Source organism: Cygnus olor, chromosome 1 (assembly GCF_009769625.2).
Source record: "Cygnus olor isolate bCygOlo1 chromosome 1, bCygOlo1.pri.v2, whole genome shotgun sequence".
NCBI lineage: Eukaryota > Metazoa > Chordata > Aves > Anseriformes > Anatidae > Cygnus > Cygnus olor.
The window spans coordinates 89,730,953-89,748,254 of NC_049169.1; the positions used below are offsets into that span (position 1 = coordinate 89,730,953).

Below are 17,302 nucleotides of genomic sequence, written 5' to 3' on the forward strand. Positions count from 1 at the left end.
GATCATAAAAGATAAAAATAAGTAGTAGTTCACATGCCTTGATACATCAGTTTCAACTCTAGATTTTAATAACAGTCTGAACAACTCAAATAAAGCAGCTTAAAAAGGCACTAAAGAAAAAAATAAAGTATACAAAGAATCAGGATACTTAGTTCTACAACTTCAGTCTTCCTAAGAACACTAGTCTTCATAGGGAAGTAAAGTTCACTTATAGGATGGAATTTTGACTATTTGTTTTAGTTAACATGTTTCCTGACAAGAAAAATTCCACCCAGCAATGTATGAACTTTTCATATTTTGATATGTAGGTGAGGATACGGTCTATCTGAAGAATAACAAAGCATCTGAAAAATATTTAGCTATCTCTTTAATTACTTTTCCACTTTTTGGGGGGAAGTAATTTTGGTGTTCTGTATATAACATGAAGATCAGAGTACTTTAAGCAAAGCAAAAAAAAAAACAACAGATGACAAATCTTCAGGAAAAAAAGAATGTCAATGACTTCTCAATTAAAATTTTACTCACCGGTACAGTATCTTATGTTTGATTGGCATCAGAGAGTCATAAATGGTTAGCGAGTCAGTGATGCAGTTATCTGCTCCAATCTGAAGGGATACTATTGAAAGACGAATAAGATGACCCACTAATGCAATCAGTTTAAGATAGCAGATCGTTCCCCCTGAGGTAGCATGGATATCCAAAGGAAAGTGCTCATGTAGACGATCAGCATGCAGATCGTACATACAATTTGTTCCTGTGAAACATATTTCCAACACTGAACACCTGCTCTGAAACTGGTAAATCCATTTATGGGAGTACAAAAAAATCCTATATATAATTATGAAGTAAAGCAACCTACAAAAGCATATCCAAACAGAAAAAACAAAGTAGCCTATGCTGCTCACTGTTTTCATCTCAGTTACAAGTCTCTGGTCAAGGAAATGTCTATTCATAAAGCTGCAGAGCTTGGCAAACAGCACTGTAAATAAAAACTTGTAGGGGTACTGGTACCAAAGCACTCCCATTTTGTACAACACACATTTGCTGTTAACAAATCTCTGTGGAACCTCCAGAGGATAAATGACTTAAACAGTTGTTTCCTGGGAAACATTCATCTACTGTCAGGGTAGAAATCAGCTGCTCTCCTCTACAAGTATTTGGATATTTATTTAAAAAATATAAACGTACATTTTCATACTACTCTAGGTTTTATAGATTAGTGCTCAAAAATCAAGCTACTCAATGTTTTATGTGAAATGAGCTGGACATGCTACAACAGATTCACCTATTAATTCAGGTTGTAAGGGATGCTAGGACCTTCGCTGTTCAACTTCCTACTCAAAGCAAGGTCAAAAGGAATTTGAACCAGGATTTTCTTATGTCAGATCCTGAAAACTTTTGCAGCATTAGAAGTCACTGATAGAAATGGAAGTACTGTGAAATATACGCAGTACAGACTAGCCTACACAACCTAGTTTTACTAAAAAAATAAGAAGCAAAATAAAATCAAAATCCCATTTGTGTCATAACTTAGACAAGAGTCACCAGAAAATTACCCTACTTCCATCCAATTTTCTAATTAAGCTAATACAATTGTGGCTTTCAAGTCAAATATATTAACATCTTTGTTTCAATTTGATGTTCCAGTTCCCATTCAACAAAAAGCTTAGGGATTTTTTTTGTTTGGTCATACTTAGAGCTCTTAACATAGCTCTTTGAAAGGTGAGAAGAAACAAAAGAACAAATTAGGGACAATAAGACCCAAAGTGAATATTTGCATGAATCTCTGCCTATTACAGAAACAAGTCTCTGAAATAGTTACCGTAGTGGAACATCAGTTAGAGCACTGTGGAATTTTGCCATCAATTGTTAACTAGCAGTTAAAAGGCCAACGTTTACTTTGAGTCAACCAAGACAGGAAATAGCAGGCTTTGTCTGACTTCCACTTCTAATTTATAGCCTTGAAACAAACGTTATAAATGCTTATGAACAGTTTGTAAGAGTCACATGCTCTCCGAGTTCAGTTACGGTTATAACTATTTAAAGCTTTGGTTGACCCATTGTTCTTCCTTCTTCTTTTGTACCTTCCCTGTAATTTTTTTTTCTTTTAATAATAGTTTTTTGCTGCTTGTTTACTCTGTCTTAACGAAGCCAGTTTTGATCATATGAAACTCTGTAGAATTATGTGACTGCCTTTATTGCTACTACGCAATTAACAATGTGACTAGCTTGCTGCTGGTGAAGCATGGTGCATTTAAGTCAGAGCTAACCCTAAATCTAGAAGCAATGTAAGCATACCAGTTTGAAACCGAAGCTAGGTACAATCATTATCCAAAGAGACCCTGCTCAGCCATACAGTGTGGCAATGCAAGTCAGTTGCACCAGCTGAATCTGTACAAGTCCTTTATCCAACCCATCCTTTAAGAAACCTCCATCCCAGTACTGAGTCTAAACCAATTACTAGCTACATCTTCATTAAAAAGTTACTCTATTGCCCTCAAAATACAACACAGTGATCTATTCCACATAGTGGTGAACACAACTGGGATGTACTTTTAGACTGTGCATGTCTTCTTGTAAAGTCTCTGCATACCACCGAAGAACCCCACTGGGAGATGTAGAACACAAAACCAAGGAGGTATATGAATAGCGTCTCCCATTACCCTGGAAAAATTGAACTACTTAGACTAACTTCTGCTAGGGAACCCATTCAAAAGAAAAACACAACATTAATCTTGGAGAAAAGGGAGTAAAGGAGGATAAAGGATGGATAAAAGTATTACTGTTGTTTAGGGTGAAACCCAAAAAATAAATTCAAATTCAGTGCTGCCCAGGTTAGCAAAAGTTAGAGTGAATAGCAAAAAAGTGAGTGACTGAATTTATTTCTTACCCTGCCACGAGGTACAGCCAAAGTTTACCAGTCAAAATAAAGGCAGATAGTTTATGTATTTGCCAAAAGCAGGACTCTTGGTCCCTCTTACAGCAAGTCAGGACATAAATACCAAGGCTGAATTTAACCCTTTTAAATTAACTCTAAGCAATATCTTTGAGTCTGTAGACATGAATGAGAAGCTTCATTCTCCACCATTCTTCTGCCACAAAGCTGCCAAGTGGTGAATTACCTGTTCCCGTTGTTGACCAATAATCTGACCGAAGACCTGCTGCATAGAAAAAAAGGTTTTGAGAGTCTTCTAATATGCACAACATCAAGAATTCAGTGTTTGATTCAATCATGTTTCCTTAATCTTATCACTAAGCACACGGAATAAAACAGCTCTCGATGCAGGAGACTGCCCAAGCCCACACCATCTCCACAAATTCTGCTACCATCCTTGGAAGCAGCAGTCATGTCCCCAGGCAGAACCTCAGTGCCCGAGGGATGAGGGGACTGATGGTCAATTAAGCAGTCCAATTCAATTGAAGGCCTGAGGCAGAGGGACCCAGGGAGTGATTTCCCCACCCTTGGCCACAAACTCTTTTTCAGCTTTCAGTTGGGCAGAGCTGTTCAAATGAAGCTTGTTCCATCCTTTGTTCGTAGAGCTGAAAATCATACACTACTTTGTAACTAGTTAGATTAAACAGGTTCTTGAACCTGTCTTGCTAATTTCTTCCACAGACAGCACAGGATATAGAAATTGTTTAATGAATAGGCAGCTTTATGTTTTTTGTTTTTTGTTTTAATCTAACAAATGTAACAACAATCCCATTTTCCATGGAAATGCTGAAGTTTGGTCCTTGTATAGAATAAAACACTTCATCTTTTGATAAATTTTATAATGCAGCCTAACCCAAATCTGAGCTGGCTATGAGTTGTCAGGCTTAGCTCCTGAGTTAGAACATAAGCTTTGCATCAGTGACAAGGCCATTTTGTACCTTAATGTGACCTCCAGTCTGTTCCTTTCTTTTCTTCCACCAGACCCACCACTAGAGGCATGGGATAAAGATTTTGGTATATCTATGAAGTCTGCTACTCCAAGATAAAGACTTGTTCTTAATAAGTGTTTCTTCAATGGTAAGGGCACATGCTTTTACTAACCGCTTAGTACAATCGAGTCCATGTCAACCGCGAGGCCCTGAAGACTTCCCACTGAGGTGCGGTTAATGACACTTGTCTGAATGGAGTCCTTTAAAATGGCAGCCACACAGTCCTCACACAGCACTTGGCCTTTTGGCTGTGGTACCACGAATACGATCCAGAAGTGAATAAGAAGGCCTCCATTATTGTTGTTACTGAAATAAAAAAAGATCCCACAGGTTACCATCACTCGGAAAGCTTTCTGAAGACTAGACTCTTAACACAAGCATCTGAAACACAAATTTAGAATAACATGGCTCATTTACATCTTGCCCCGTTGCTTTGACATACTTAATACTCATGCCTAGCACCCAGTTGGGGATCTTCACTGTCTGTGAAAATCATCCTATCTACTTGAGTTAGAGCTGGATTACCTCCTAAAGATGAGATAGTAATTCTACCATTTCTGTTAGAATTACTATCTCCAGAAATGGAAAAAAAAAAAAAAAAAAGAAAACGCATCTCGTTGCATCTCACCCTGCACAATGCACTGCAATATGCAAGAACCAATTTCTAGACTGTTTAGGTAACATATCAGAAACTGAATATGGTCACCCAATCTTTGTCTTCCTGGTGGGGAGAAAGACCTTTCTATCAGACATAATCCATAAACTTCTGTTCCAAAACTTTATTTTTTTCATGAAAATTGGGATATTTGATCCTCTAACATCAATTGCATGCTTAATACTAAAACAAAAGTACTTTATTGCAGCACAGAGATCTCCCTTCCCCTATGTAAAGACCCCTATTGGTATAAAACAGTTATATCAGTAACATTATCAATAAAATACATCCAATGCTGACAATAGTATAGAGCTGTGCTCTAGCAGCATACTAAAGTGGCTAAATTTATTACTTCTGTTTACCTTAAATTTACCTTAATTTCTGTTTATCTGACAAAGAACTGCTTATATGACTTTAGTTTGCCCTTACTTACACGAAAGGAATTGGGACAGGTTACAGGTGTACTTTGCTATCAGTACATACCAAAGAGATCAAATCCTAACCACAAAAACGTGCTTCTCCTGTGGGCTCGTTACACTATCCAGCAAAAACACAGACACGTTAACCACAGGTTTTTACCTGACTTCTGAAACAGTGGCCTGCTTATAAAACTTGGAGAAAGAGGAGGTTCTGTAAACCAAGTTCATCTGAAAGAGAAAGTATAGAGCTGGTGAAGACTAAGCACTGTTGAAAATCAGGCATACTTTGAGATATCCCGTGCCTGGGATGTCCCAGGAACATGCTCTCTTGCACCAGGAGGAAGCCATGAACCCACCTGTCCAGATGGACAGCAGACACGATGGGGCCAGCTCTGCCACACACCCCTACCGGCTCCAGCACCCCCAGCAAACACCAAGCCTTCTGCATGGGGCCAGCTGATGTGTACAGCGAACGCTGCTCCCAAATAAATGAGTTTTGGAAAGGGTACGCGTTCTTCTTCCAGAAAATCTCAAATGCAGGGGCCTGCCCTCTTCCAGTGCCAAACCTTCTGAGCCAGTCCTTTGGGAAAAGAAGACGAGCCCCTGATGTGCCATGCAGTGACTGCCACTAAGGTGCAGGTAAGGGCACATCCGAGCTCTTCTGCAAAGCCATGGCATGACTGGGGCTGGAGGGGGCCTCTGGAAATCCAAAACGCTGACCCCTCCTCTCAGAGTGACAAGGGACAGCTACAGCTCCCAGAGGGGGCCGCAGCCAGGTGGTTGCATGGGGTTGGGCTTGCTTTGCCATTTTTTTTTTTTTAACTTTTGTTGCTAATTTTGTTGTTGTTTTGGTTTTATTTCTGTTTTGTGTGTATTTTTGTAGTTTGTGTGTGTGTGTGTTTATTATTTTCTTTTAACTTTTTGAGGGTGTTATTCTTTGGGGATGCTTATTTATTTATTTATTTATTTTATGCTCTGCTTTTTTTGCTTTTCTTTGTTTTTCTTTTCCCTGTTTCTTTCTTATATTGTCTTTCATTTGTTTCTTTCATTTATTGACAGTATTTTTCTGTTGTTTTTTTTTCTCCCCCCCCCTCCTTAGGAGGGGCTCTTTTTTGTTTAAGATTTTCTTGTTTCTTGGGAAGGTTGTGAGGTTTTTTTTTGTAGGTTTATTAGTTTATTTTTATTATTATTTTTTAGCTTGGGGAGTTGATCATGTTTTCTTGTTCTATTTTTATGGGGTTATGTATTTTGTCTTTTTTTTTAATTTTCTGTATTTTTATTTTATTATACGTTGGAGCATTGTTAGGGTATTTTTTGTTGCTTTTTAGCTTTCTTTAATTTAGTTATTTTCTTTTGATAGGATGGAGATTTTTAGGGGGTTGTCCTGTTTTTCTGAGGGAGTTTTAAAGGTTTTTAAGATTCTTTTCTTCTTTTTATTTGTTCTGGTTTTTGCCTTCTCTTGTTTATGGAGGAGATGGGGATTTTGTTTGCTTTGTCTTTTTTTTTTTGTTCTGTGTCTTGTCATTTTGTACTGTTTTATGTGTATTTTTTTTTTGTCACTATAGTTTGGGATTTGTTTCTATTTTCTTTTCTTCTGAGGGGTGTTTTGACTTTTTTTCTTTCTTGTTTTGTGTTTTATGGATTTTTCTTTCGTTCTTCCCCCCCCCTTTTCTGTTTTTGTTTTGTTTTTACTTTCTTCTGTTTTTTGTTATTTTTTCTTTACTGTCTTTTTTGTAGTTGGATTTTTTGATTTTATTTGTTGGTTTCATGATTTAATTTGCCTTTTTTTTTTTTTTTTTTGCTTTTGAGGCAGTTGTTTTTATTGCTTCTGTTTTTTGGGGGAAATTCTTTGTTCTTTTTGTTGTGTTTTTCTTTTTTTTTGCAATTTTGATTTTTTATTTTTTGTATATTTTTATTTTGCTTTCTTGTTTTCAGGTTATGTTATTATTTTGGGGGGGTGTTTTTTTGATATCTTTTCTTCACTTTGTTTTTTATTTTTATGCTCTTTTTTCTGTTTTTTTTTTTTTTCATTTTCTGTTTGGTTTTTGATGTTTTTTTCTTTGTTTTTTTTGTTTTGTTTTCTTGTGGGGCTTTTGCTTTTCTTTGTTTAGGGGTGTGTTTGTTTTTTTGCTTTTGGGAGTTGTTTTGGGGAGGTTTGCTTTGTTCTCTTCTGTTTTTTGCATGTTTTTGTTTTGGGGGTTTTCTATTTCTTGCTTCTGTTTTGTTGGGGGGCTGAGTTTTTTTGTTTTTGATGTTTTTTGATGTTCTCGTGCTTTTTTTTTTTTCTTTTGGGGGGTTTGTTTTTTTGAGGGTGTCTTTGTTTAGTTTTGGAGGATGTTTTTGCATGCCTTTTTTTTTTGAGGGGGCACTTTTGGGTTGCTTTAAGGGGGCGTGGTTTTTTGCTTGCTTGGGGGGGGGGGGGGGGGAGCTGTTTTTCGGGGGCTTATGTGTGTTTTAGGTTTTTGTTTTCCTCCAATGTTTATGAGGAATTTCCTGCCTTTTCATTCTATTTATCTCTATTTTGTTCCCCAGTAGCAGCTTAGCATTAATATATTTATTTCCAATACACAGTATAAAATATGTGGAGAGGGGAAAACCCTGCCCCTTTCTTGACGTGGGACAGCCTTTGGGGAAAGCATGCTCCCAATTTCACCAGTCCTTTAGATAAGCACACAATGGTAACCTTCCTTATTCTTGTTGAAGGAGGCACACCACTAGCACCACCAGGTGGCACGTACCTCAAGCTGTTCAGACCCCCCTCCTGCTGCTTAATTAATGCCCAAGGGACTGTAACTGGGATTCTTTTGAAGCCAAGGCTGTGCAAGTCATATGGATGTTAGTCCGTAACTTTAATCATTTGACACAAAATTGAAACAATCAGTTTAAGGGCCTAAATAAAATGAGCAGAGCTCAATCTGTCTCCAGATTAGGCTATGAGGGATTCTATATATTGCTTTTACTGTCAAAGGGGGAATGAGTCTATCTTGAGAGGTTCTTCAGCTACTGTTCTGGAGACCTCTGAGACAGAAGTCATGAACAAAAGGGTTTCACTGAGAAAAAAAAAAAGACAAAAACCTCACAAACCCAGATCCCCAACATTCCTGCTAGCCTTTTTAGCCAATAGTCATGTAATCAAGATGCACATTATCAGCAGTGCGAAATCTATTGGTGAGAATTGGCTGAGTTTAGAGAAAAAATCATTTCCAAGTTATGTCCAAGTAGAAGACGGTGGCACTGGCACTTCACATGTTCTTGTCTGTCACCTCTCTCTGCTGTGCAAGAAGATGGCAGGATACTCTGGGACAAGAACAAGACAAATGGCCCACAGCAGGTTGAAGCTGCTCCCTGGTAAATTGGGAGGGACAGTACCTGCACTGCTCCCACCCCTTGCCTGAAAGCACTTCAGGTCATCAGGAAATCTTCCCTCTGGTCAAAGAGCTGGTAAACATGAGCATGAGTTCATGCTATAAGATGACCAAAACTTAGTAATTGTTCAAGAATCTCTGGTTGCATTGAGACAGCCACCTCTGCCTGCTGTAGAGCAGCCGTATCTGCCTACGACTGAATGCTGTTTCTGCTGTGACTGTTGCAAGGTGTTTGGGAGGAATAATGGTCTTCGGAATATCTGGCATCAGAAGGAAACGTAAGTGTAAAAGCATATGAGAGCTCTAGTGTAATTATAGATGCTCTAAGGCATAAGACTGGCAGCAGATACCACTTTGAATGCAAAAGATTTCATCAATGTCTCAAAAATGGCAATTATATTTTGAAGGGTTTTTGTAGAGCTCTATTCATAGACTGGTTTGTGGAGGAAAACATGTAAAATTTTAGTCAATGTATATGTCAAACAGACCGTTCCAAAATTTAGTTTGTGGTTAACAAACTAAAAGCACCCAGTTCCTTTCTGCCTTCAGCTAGCCACCCTTTGCACAGTCTTCTGAAAGGGAATGAGGAAAATAAAAACAGCAGAATGCCACAGGAGACTCGATGGCACCTGAAATTCGCACTTATTGATCACAGCTCTGTTTTTTTTTTTTTTTTGCTACTTTTTACTTTTTTTGTTAACCAAGCAGCCCACTCATCTTACCACATGCTGCACATTCTGTGCCACAGAGAGAAATTCTTTCGATTCCTTCTGCCTATATTCTGGGAGAAATTCTATGTTGGCAACACGAAACAGCCCAACGAAGTACAACACATCTTTGTTTTCTGCCTGAACTGCAAGAAACAAAGACAGACCCCAATTATTTTTAAGTAACAACGAAATGTTTTTTTCTGATCAAATTTTAAACCAAGTTAATCTATTCAACCTTGAAGTGGCGAAGGCTACCAAATCAACCTTATATATTCACAGACATTTTTTTCTGGATGAGTACCAGAATATGAAGGTTCATCAAGCACCTGCTTCCTACACACAACCTAAGATACTACAGTAGAAACGAACTGTAGCAAAAGTAATGTCAACATCCAAATTCGAGAATATCCCTAAGGAATCTTAGGCAGTACTTTTTTTTCCCTCCTTTATTTTTATTTTTTTATAAAGAGACTACAGATAAAGTATTTGCCTTCTATATTTTACTCCCCTTTAGCCTTTTTAAATCTATTCTGCCTAAGGCACAAAAATCTTACCCAGCCTCTAGCAGGCCAAGAAATGCAGTGGAGGTCAGAATTTGCGTGGAATCAAGTTATAGGAATTGTCTACAAAATTAACTAGCACACAAGAAAATGCTTTGCATAAGTCTTGGGGGGAGGGGGGGGGAAAAAATCACACTTCCTAAAACAGCAGTTGTGCCTGCTGTTATAATTCCTTGTTCATTGAACCCTGTGAAGTGTAACAAAGGTATTCCAGGTTTTATGCTTATCTTAGAAAGAGCCTTCAGGACAAGTGAGATCCTACAAACAACTGCTACCTACATAAAACAAAATGCTACTAGGAATAGTGATATTTTAAATTGGTATGTGCTTTCAGCAACTCACCAATGAAGAGCCAGAGTAAAGTCCAGGTTACAACTCCTAAAATAAACAGAATGAGGGTAAAAATAATTATTTTGTTTTGAAAATTCCACAGCAACTTCTCTTTTTTCTTCAATTTGCCATGTTTTTTCCTTGCCAGAATCCTCTTTGCCAACTTATCTTCTGCGGATACCATTTGGACTGAGATGTTGGCTACCTAAAACAAGGTAAAAGACAAGCAGATGTGGAACTTAGCAAACAGCAGCTGACTGACCAACAGCTAGAACAGAATCCCACACATGTTTTTCTGTTCTTGACATAGAAAACTATTGTTAATGCAGTAGCAGTTTAAAACTGCAGACATGAAGTAAGGTCCAGATACTTGCAGGTACAAAACATAGCCAAACCCCATGGCCCAGGGATGTAAAAGCACAGCGTACCCAAGGAGAACAGCTCACCATGCAACAGCAATATAACATTAACTATCATAACAAATACTTATATCCTTGGGCATCTTTCATTAGCATAAGTTACCCCTATTTTGTACAAAGGGCAGGTAGCCTTGAATTACCTTGCACTGGCTGCAGCTGAGATGTATGTACACACACAAGTGCTGCAGAACAGCAGCTTTTCACTGGTGGCTTGCTGACATGACTTAGCAAGCCATCTCACTACCCAAACATTTGCTGTTTTGATGCAAGTTTGGTGCACAGGCAGACGCATGTCCAGTCAGTCATTCCTCTGTTTGTGTGAAGCTGGAGGAAGGTGGTAGTATGATATTCAAATAGTCAATCCTTTTCCATATATAATGGCTTGTCCTTTCCCTGCGAAGTAACTAGGAAACACGTGGATGCACACTATTCATACTTCTTCCCAGCCCATGGTCAAAACATGACTGCTGTTCCAAAAATAAAACCACTTTCTCCTCAGGCCATGGCTGTCCCAATAGTATCGTACTCAGCTTCCTTCCAGGAAGGGGAGCAGTGGTTATGAACAGCCTCCTCCTGTGTGTCCAGCTCTCTTTAATAAACTCCCTCTGTTGAACACGAAGACATCACAACTCTTGCTGGGATTAGATCTGGACAAGGTCTACTTTGAACTACAGTCCCAGATTGTCTAAAAACACTCAAAAATATTACCTGACTGTCTTAACTAGGTACAAAAGACTACTAAGTGACCATTTCTGCATTTGTAGGAGAAGCTTTTACTTCCTGTAAGCATCTTACCTGTTCAGTTTTGTCTGTTTTGCAGATGAAAATGCCTGGGAGAGTCTCTGATACAAACAAATACCCAGCTATACCAGAACTACAACTACAAGAAAAAGTTATGTTTCCTTCTTGTACCACAACCACTTCTTTTTGGTTTTGGTCTTAGGGACAGCTTAATTCATTTTAATGACATTTTCAACGTGGATCTCACCTGTGGGCTGGGACCTACTCAGAGCTACATCATCTCTTAGGAACACAAAACAGACGTCTTTGACACAGCCTGGTGATAACCAGTGCATTGTTTGTTCAAGGTGCAGGTGGGCTCACTCTGCTGAGGGACAGACTCCTGCCCCATCATCCCGCCACTTCAGTGCTCAGACAGAAACACATGGAAGAGCTCACAACCAGAAGAGAACAGATGCACATACAACAGCACAGGCCTCATCTAGGGCAGATCTGGATGTTCCCTGTGATGAACAGGCCTCTTTAGCATCTACAGAGCTACAAGGGGTAGACAGTGAGGAGGCAGACTACAACAAGCTGCCAGGCTATTTGCCAGCATCTTGTCTTCAAAGCCTCTCAGAAGGTACACTGCAAGAACATGTGGCCTGCTGTAGAACATGAGATGTGAGCACAAGACTCATTCTTCATCCCTGTTTTTCACTGGAGGAGGGAGAACACTATGAAACTCAGGAAGCACCTAGCTAAGAAATGTGCTCTGAATTACCAATGTGGGATGGTATGTTAATTCACTGACTATAAAAAAAAGCCTGGAGCTTGACACCCAGGAAATGCCAGGCATAAGTACTAGTCATTTGCCAAAGCAGTGCTGTGAAATCATCTGAAATAAGCTGTTGTTTCCTCCTGCCCAGCACTATTGGAGCCACTTCTGAAATAGTGCGTCCAGTTTTGAGCCGATCAGTACAACAGAGACATTGATAAACTGGAGTGATTCCAAGGAACAGCCACTGAGAAGTGAGGGGGTAGGGCATGTATTGCACAGTGAGAAGCTGAGCACTCCAGGGATGTTTAGCTGGAGTTCAGAAGGCAAAATCAATGTAGTAAAGCTAGTCATAGATTTCCCTGCTTACTGGGGGTTATGGAGAACACAGAGCCATGCTTTTCTCTATGATACACAGTGAAGAGAAAGCCACAACATTCACATGTGGGAGCAATGGAAACTCCATCTGGGCACATAGAAAATAAAGTATTTCACCATGAGGGCCATGCGCCTGGGCTATACCCAGAGAGGTCAGGGAATCTGCGTCCCTACAGATACAAAAAACTCAGCAGGACAAGGCCCCAGGAGATCTTGTCTGACCTTGATGTTAGCCCTGTTTGGAACAAAAGTGTTTGGTAGATCCCCTTCAGAAGCTTCCACTAGCCTAAGTTTTTCTATGATTCTCTAATATTATGCCCTAGTAATGCTTTTGGTAAGAGAGCTCTGTATATCCTCCCAGAGAGAACATAAGCTCCATCATCAAAGATCCTCCTGCAAGGCCCATAGTCAAAAACAACAGATAGCAACCTTTCGCTTCAGTGTTGAGAGTGTACAAAGGTGAGTTGAAGAATAAAGTTGAATACTAGAATAATAAGACCCAGTAGAACACTTCACAATTTCCTCAAACTAAATGGGAAAATACACAACTGAAAGATTCCAGACTCATATCTTCTGTCTAGGTAACTACCAGCACTTATTTTCCATAAGTGCTCTGAAAAAGGACTAAGTTTGCGTGTCTTCCAAATTATTTTTTTTTTTAACCTTAAGTACAATTCTGTGTAAGGATCAAAACCAAATTGCCTGTTTGTTTAAAGCTATAATGTGTCCTGTTAAGTTCCTCTATACTCTCAGGTGTTCACTAGAGCAACTTGAGACAGCTTGATGAGCTCTCAGCTCTGACATCTGAGCTTAGGGCTGCTTTATGGATCAGTGGGGACACTTGCTGCTTTTATCAAAATTCACCCAAGAATAACATATTTAAGTCGTTATATGTCATTCTCATTGATGTCTGTAGAGCTAACCAGACAGATTTATTCTTAAAAATTAGGTACAGAGATCTCTGCCAAGGATCAATAAAGACTGCTCAGGATTGACACCACTGGAATAGAAATGTATGCTGGGAACAGTTAATATCTTCATTTCATCTACTGCAACTGTAATCTTTTGAAAAAATGCACTTCATGTATCAAAGCTTGCAAGGTAGACTTCTCTGCTACATGGGATTCAGAGCAATACTGAATGTTGTGCTCCACATTATAAATATTTCCCCAAGTTAGTTCAACATAAACACTTTGTATTAAGGAAAACAATAGCAAAGTTATGCTGTTCCCTTCCCTGAATAAAGATCACAATTCTTAATTCAGTTTTCTCTCTGCTGCAATTTATTTCCTGTATTCTAGAAGTGGTTTCCAGCTAAAATTGCAATTTGACTATCACTAAATACTAAATTATTTAACAACTTTGTTGTCGTGAGTTAACAGTCATGCAGTAATCCTCTTCTGTGTCTTTTCAGGGATAAACAAAACACTTCACCTACTCTAATGTTGACTTCCTTGCCTAGAAATTGATTTCTTTTTGGAAAAAAACATGCTGCCATGACACCAACATTACCCTTTCATATTGTCACTCTGGCAATCCCATTATTTCAGCCTGAAAATACATATCATTAGAAATCTGAAGATGCACTAACAAGCATTGACATTTTCAGATTGAGCTGTAAAATAGAAAGGTATAACAAATCCAACTGGAATGTCAAAGTTAATACTTGGTAATTAGATCATAGCAGATCTAATAGGGTGAAGAAGTGTATGAAATCAAGAACGCCTAAGCCAGCCTACTTACACTTAGTTCATCTTCAGGTTTAGCTGCTGGGTGATCATTTTTTTCATCCATTCTAGCAGAATTAATTTTACTGCTTGTCCCAGGAAAAAAAAAAAAAAAGTCTTACACTTTTCCCCCAGGCACTGCTCCTGCTTCTGAAGCTGAAAACAGCTAACAGCAAAGACCAGGACCAAAAGAAGCATCAATTTACTTTGATGAGTTTCCAATTGTAATCTCATCTGCCCTGTTGCTCATTTGTGAATATTAGAAGATGCTATCAAGTAACTTTAGACATCAAAGTCAGTCTGAATAAAATAGGCTTTTCATAGTCTTTTCTTTTAAGCTGAAATAGACTCCAGCTTGTTAACACATCAAATCACAGTGCTAAAATCTATGTATCATTAAAACCTAATCAAATTAGTTGCCATGAACAAGAAAAAAGTAGCAAGTAAAAGAAATAGAACAAAATTATACAACTATAAAGAAGGAAAATAAATGTAAGCATCTTGAGCAAGAGTGCTGCAAGTAGCAAATGACCATTTCAAACAAAAATAGCATTTTGACTCTTATATGATTTTGTGAGGTACCTTTTGAAAACTCAAATTTGGTTATCACAACCTAGAAATAAGCTGCTCCAGACAACGTATTTTGAGTTGTTAAAATAGAACAGGCTTTCAACTGAGACTCCTTTTTGCAACCAAATGGAGGAAGTCACTTGTACCATAACAGTCCCATCCTACTTTCTTTGGTAATTAAATATTTATAGAGGATGTAAAACAGTACTTTCCTCAATGGATGCTAACTTTAGAGCTGTCTTTTCTTTGAAGTGATTAACAATTTCAATTACTTCCTTGGGACAAGTTCAGAAGTGGCACTGGAAAAAGGCCAAGTTTTTATTATTAAAAACGTGCACATCCTGAGTTTATCTTCAAAGATACCAAACCTAGACTAAAAACCTTAACAAATTTAGCAACATAATAATGCAGAGGTATAGAATAGAAAAGATGCTTGGAACTCACCTGTTATAGGTCTGGCTGCAAGACCTATGCTCCATAGGCATAACCAGCAATAGAATTTTTTGACTAAAGAAATCCTAGAGTTACATAATGTACTTATAAACTAAGATACTTCTTGTCTGCATGTTTGTCTTTGGCTTATGCCCTGAAGCACCTCAGTCATTTTTTATTATTTCTGCTAGAACTACAAAGTATTTTATCCATATAGCATGATACCATAAGCTCTGGGCCTTTTTTTAAACTCTTTAGTACTGTAAGAGGGGAAAAAAAATACCACTACTGACTTATCCTACATTACTATAAGTCTTTCATCTCCCAGTTAAAAACAAAACAACAACAACAAAAAAAAGCACACCACTTTATTTTGCCGGAACTAAAATAGAAGAACAGAATGTAGTTGCAGAAAGCAGCGCTCTGAGCACTCTGTTCTCCAGACTGGACAGCCCAAGTGCCCTCAGCCTCTCTTCACAGGACATGCCTTCCTCTTGCCAACTCCATTGCCCTCTGGAGGCCTTCAAGGACCTTAACATCCTTTTTATATTTTGGAGACCAGAACAGCACACAGTATTCAAAGTGAGACTGCACCAACACTACATACAGTGAGAGAACCATCTCTTTTGGCCAGCTGACTATGTTTCATGAATCCTAAAATGTGGTTTGCCCTCTTGGCTGCCAGGGAACACTGCTGGCTCATGTTAAGCCTGCTGCTGACCAGCACCCTCAAATCCCTTTCTGCTGAGCTGCTCTCCAGTCGCTCACCTCCCAGTGCGTACATGTGTCCAGCATTACTTCGCCCCAAATGCGGAACCAGGCATTTTCCTTTATTGAATTTCACACTGTTGATTATTGCCCAATGCTCCAATCTATTTGGATAGATTCCCTCTGCAAGTTCCATTGTAGCCCCAAGAGAGCAAACAGCACCTCCCAGTTTAGTATCATCAGGAAACTTGATGGGGATGCACTCCACTCATGCATCCAGACCATTGATAAAAAACATTGAACAGAACCATCCCTAAAACTGAGCCCTGGGAAACACTGCTAGTGACCAGCTGCACGTAGCCCCATTTACTACAACCCTTTGAGCTCCGCCATCAAGCCAGTTCATCACCCAGCATAGTGTGAACCTGCTTATCTCGTAGCTGGACAATTTACCCAGAAGGATGCCATGAGGGATAGTATTAACAGCCCCATTGAAATCCAGAAAGATTACATCCACTGCCTTCTCTTCATCCACCTTATCATAGAAGGAGATCAAATTACTAAGGCAGGAGTCACCCTTCATGAGCCTGCGTTGACTATGCCTGGTAACAGCTTCGTTCTTTAAATATCTTTCAATATCTTCCAGGACAATCTTCTCCACAACTTTTCCAGGACTGAGGTTATACTAACAGGCCTGTAGTTTCCTTGGTCTTCTCTCATGCCTCATTTGTGGGCAGATATAATATTGGCTAGCTTTCCGTCAGCAAGGACCTCCCCAGACTACCATGATCTTCAGTAAATTGCTTATAGGGGTTCAGCTATAACATCTGCTAATTCCTTCAGCACTCTGTGGTGAACTCCATCAGGCCCCATGGACTTGTGAATGTTGAGCTGATACAGCTGGTTACTCACAGAGAGAGACACTGCTCCCCAGTCACGGTCCTCCAATTCTGAGGTCCAGGTAACCCGTGGTCTGTCGTTACTGTTAAATACCAAAGCAAAGAAGCATTAAATGCGTCTGCCTTTTCCTTCTCCCCGTATCAGCCCAATGTTTTCCTTTGACCTCTTCTTGCTGTCGGCGTACTTGAAAAAGCCTTTTTGTTGTCTGACACCACACTGGTCAGCGTCAACACAAGTTGGACTTTGGCTTTTCTCCCTGCAGCTCTGTATTCTCCCTGTGAAGCAAGGCCTTGCTTCCAGAGGTCACATATATTCTTGTTCTGCCCTAGTTCCAGGCGGAGTTACTATTCAATCAGGCTGGTCTTCCGCCCTGCTTGCCTGACTTGCAGCACAACGGATTGCTGCAACTGCTCCTGGGCTTTTGACAGGTGGGTCTAGAGAAGCAAACAGCTCTTATGGACCCCTAAACCCCTAGAGCAGATCCCAGGGGATGCTGCTAACTAGCTCCCTGAGAAGCTTAAAATCTGCTGTCTGAAAGTCCAGAGTGGCAACTCTGATGACCTTTTTTCTCCTCACACCAAAAATCTTGAACTCAGCTTATTCATGATCACTGTAGCCAAGACACTTACTGTCACCTCTCTCACAAGGCCTTCCCCTGTTCTCAAACAACAGATCCAGGAGGTCTCCTTCCCTTGATGACTTCCTGT

The 17,302-nt window shown here is 39.4% G+C and overlaps 1 protein-coding gene across 1 annotated transcript in view; it reads right to left on the reverse strand.

The window, feature by feature from the left end:
• TMPRSS7 (transmembrane serine protease 7) overlaps nucleotides 1-14,219 on the reverse strand; it is a 32,087-nt gene extending 17,868 nt beyond the window's left edge. Inside the window, 8 exon segments of the mRNA XM_040568556.1 lie at nucleotides 526-754; nucleotides 3,123-3,161; nucleotides 4,037-4,230; nucleotides 5,159-5,226; nucleotides 9,086-9,216; nucleotides 9,976-10,168; nucleotides 14,002-14,091; nucleotides 14,094-14,219. Of these exon segments, the coding sequence (XP_040424490.1) occupies nucleotides 526-754; nucleotides 3,123-3,161; nucleotides 4,037-4,230; nucleotides 5,159-5,226; nucleotides 9,086-9,216; nucleotides 9,976-10,168; nucleotides 14,002-14,091; nucleotides 14,094-14,219 (1,070 nt within the window).
• Between the last annotated feature and the right edge of the window lie 3,083 nt (nucleotides 14,220-17,302).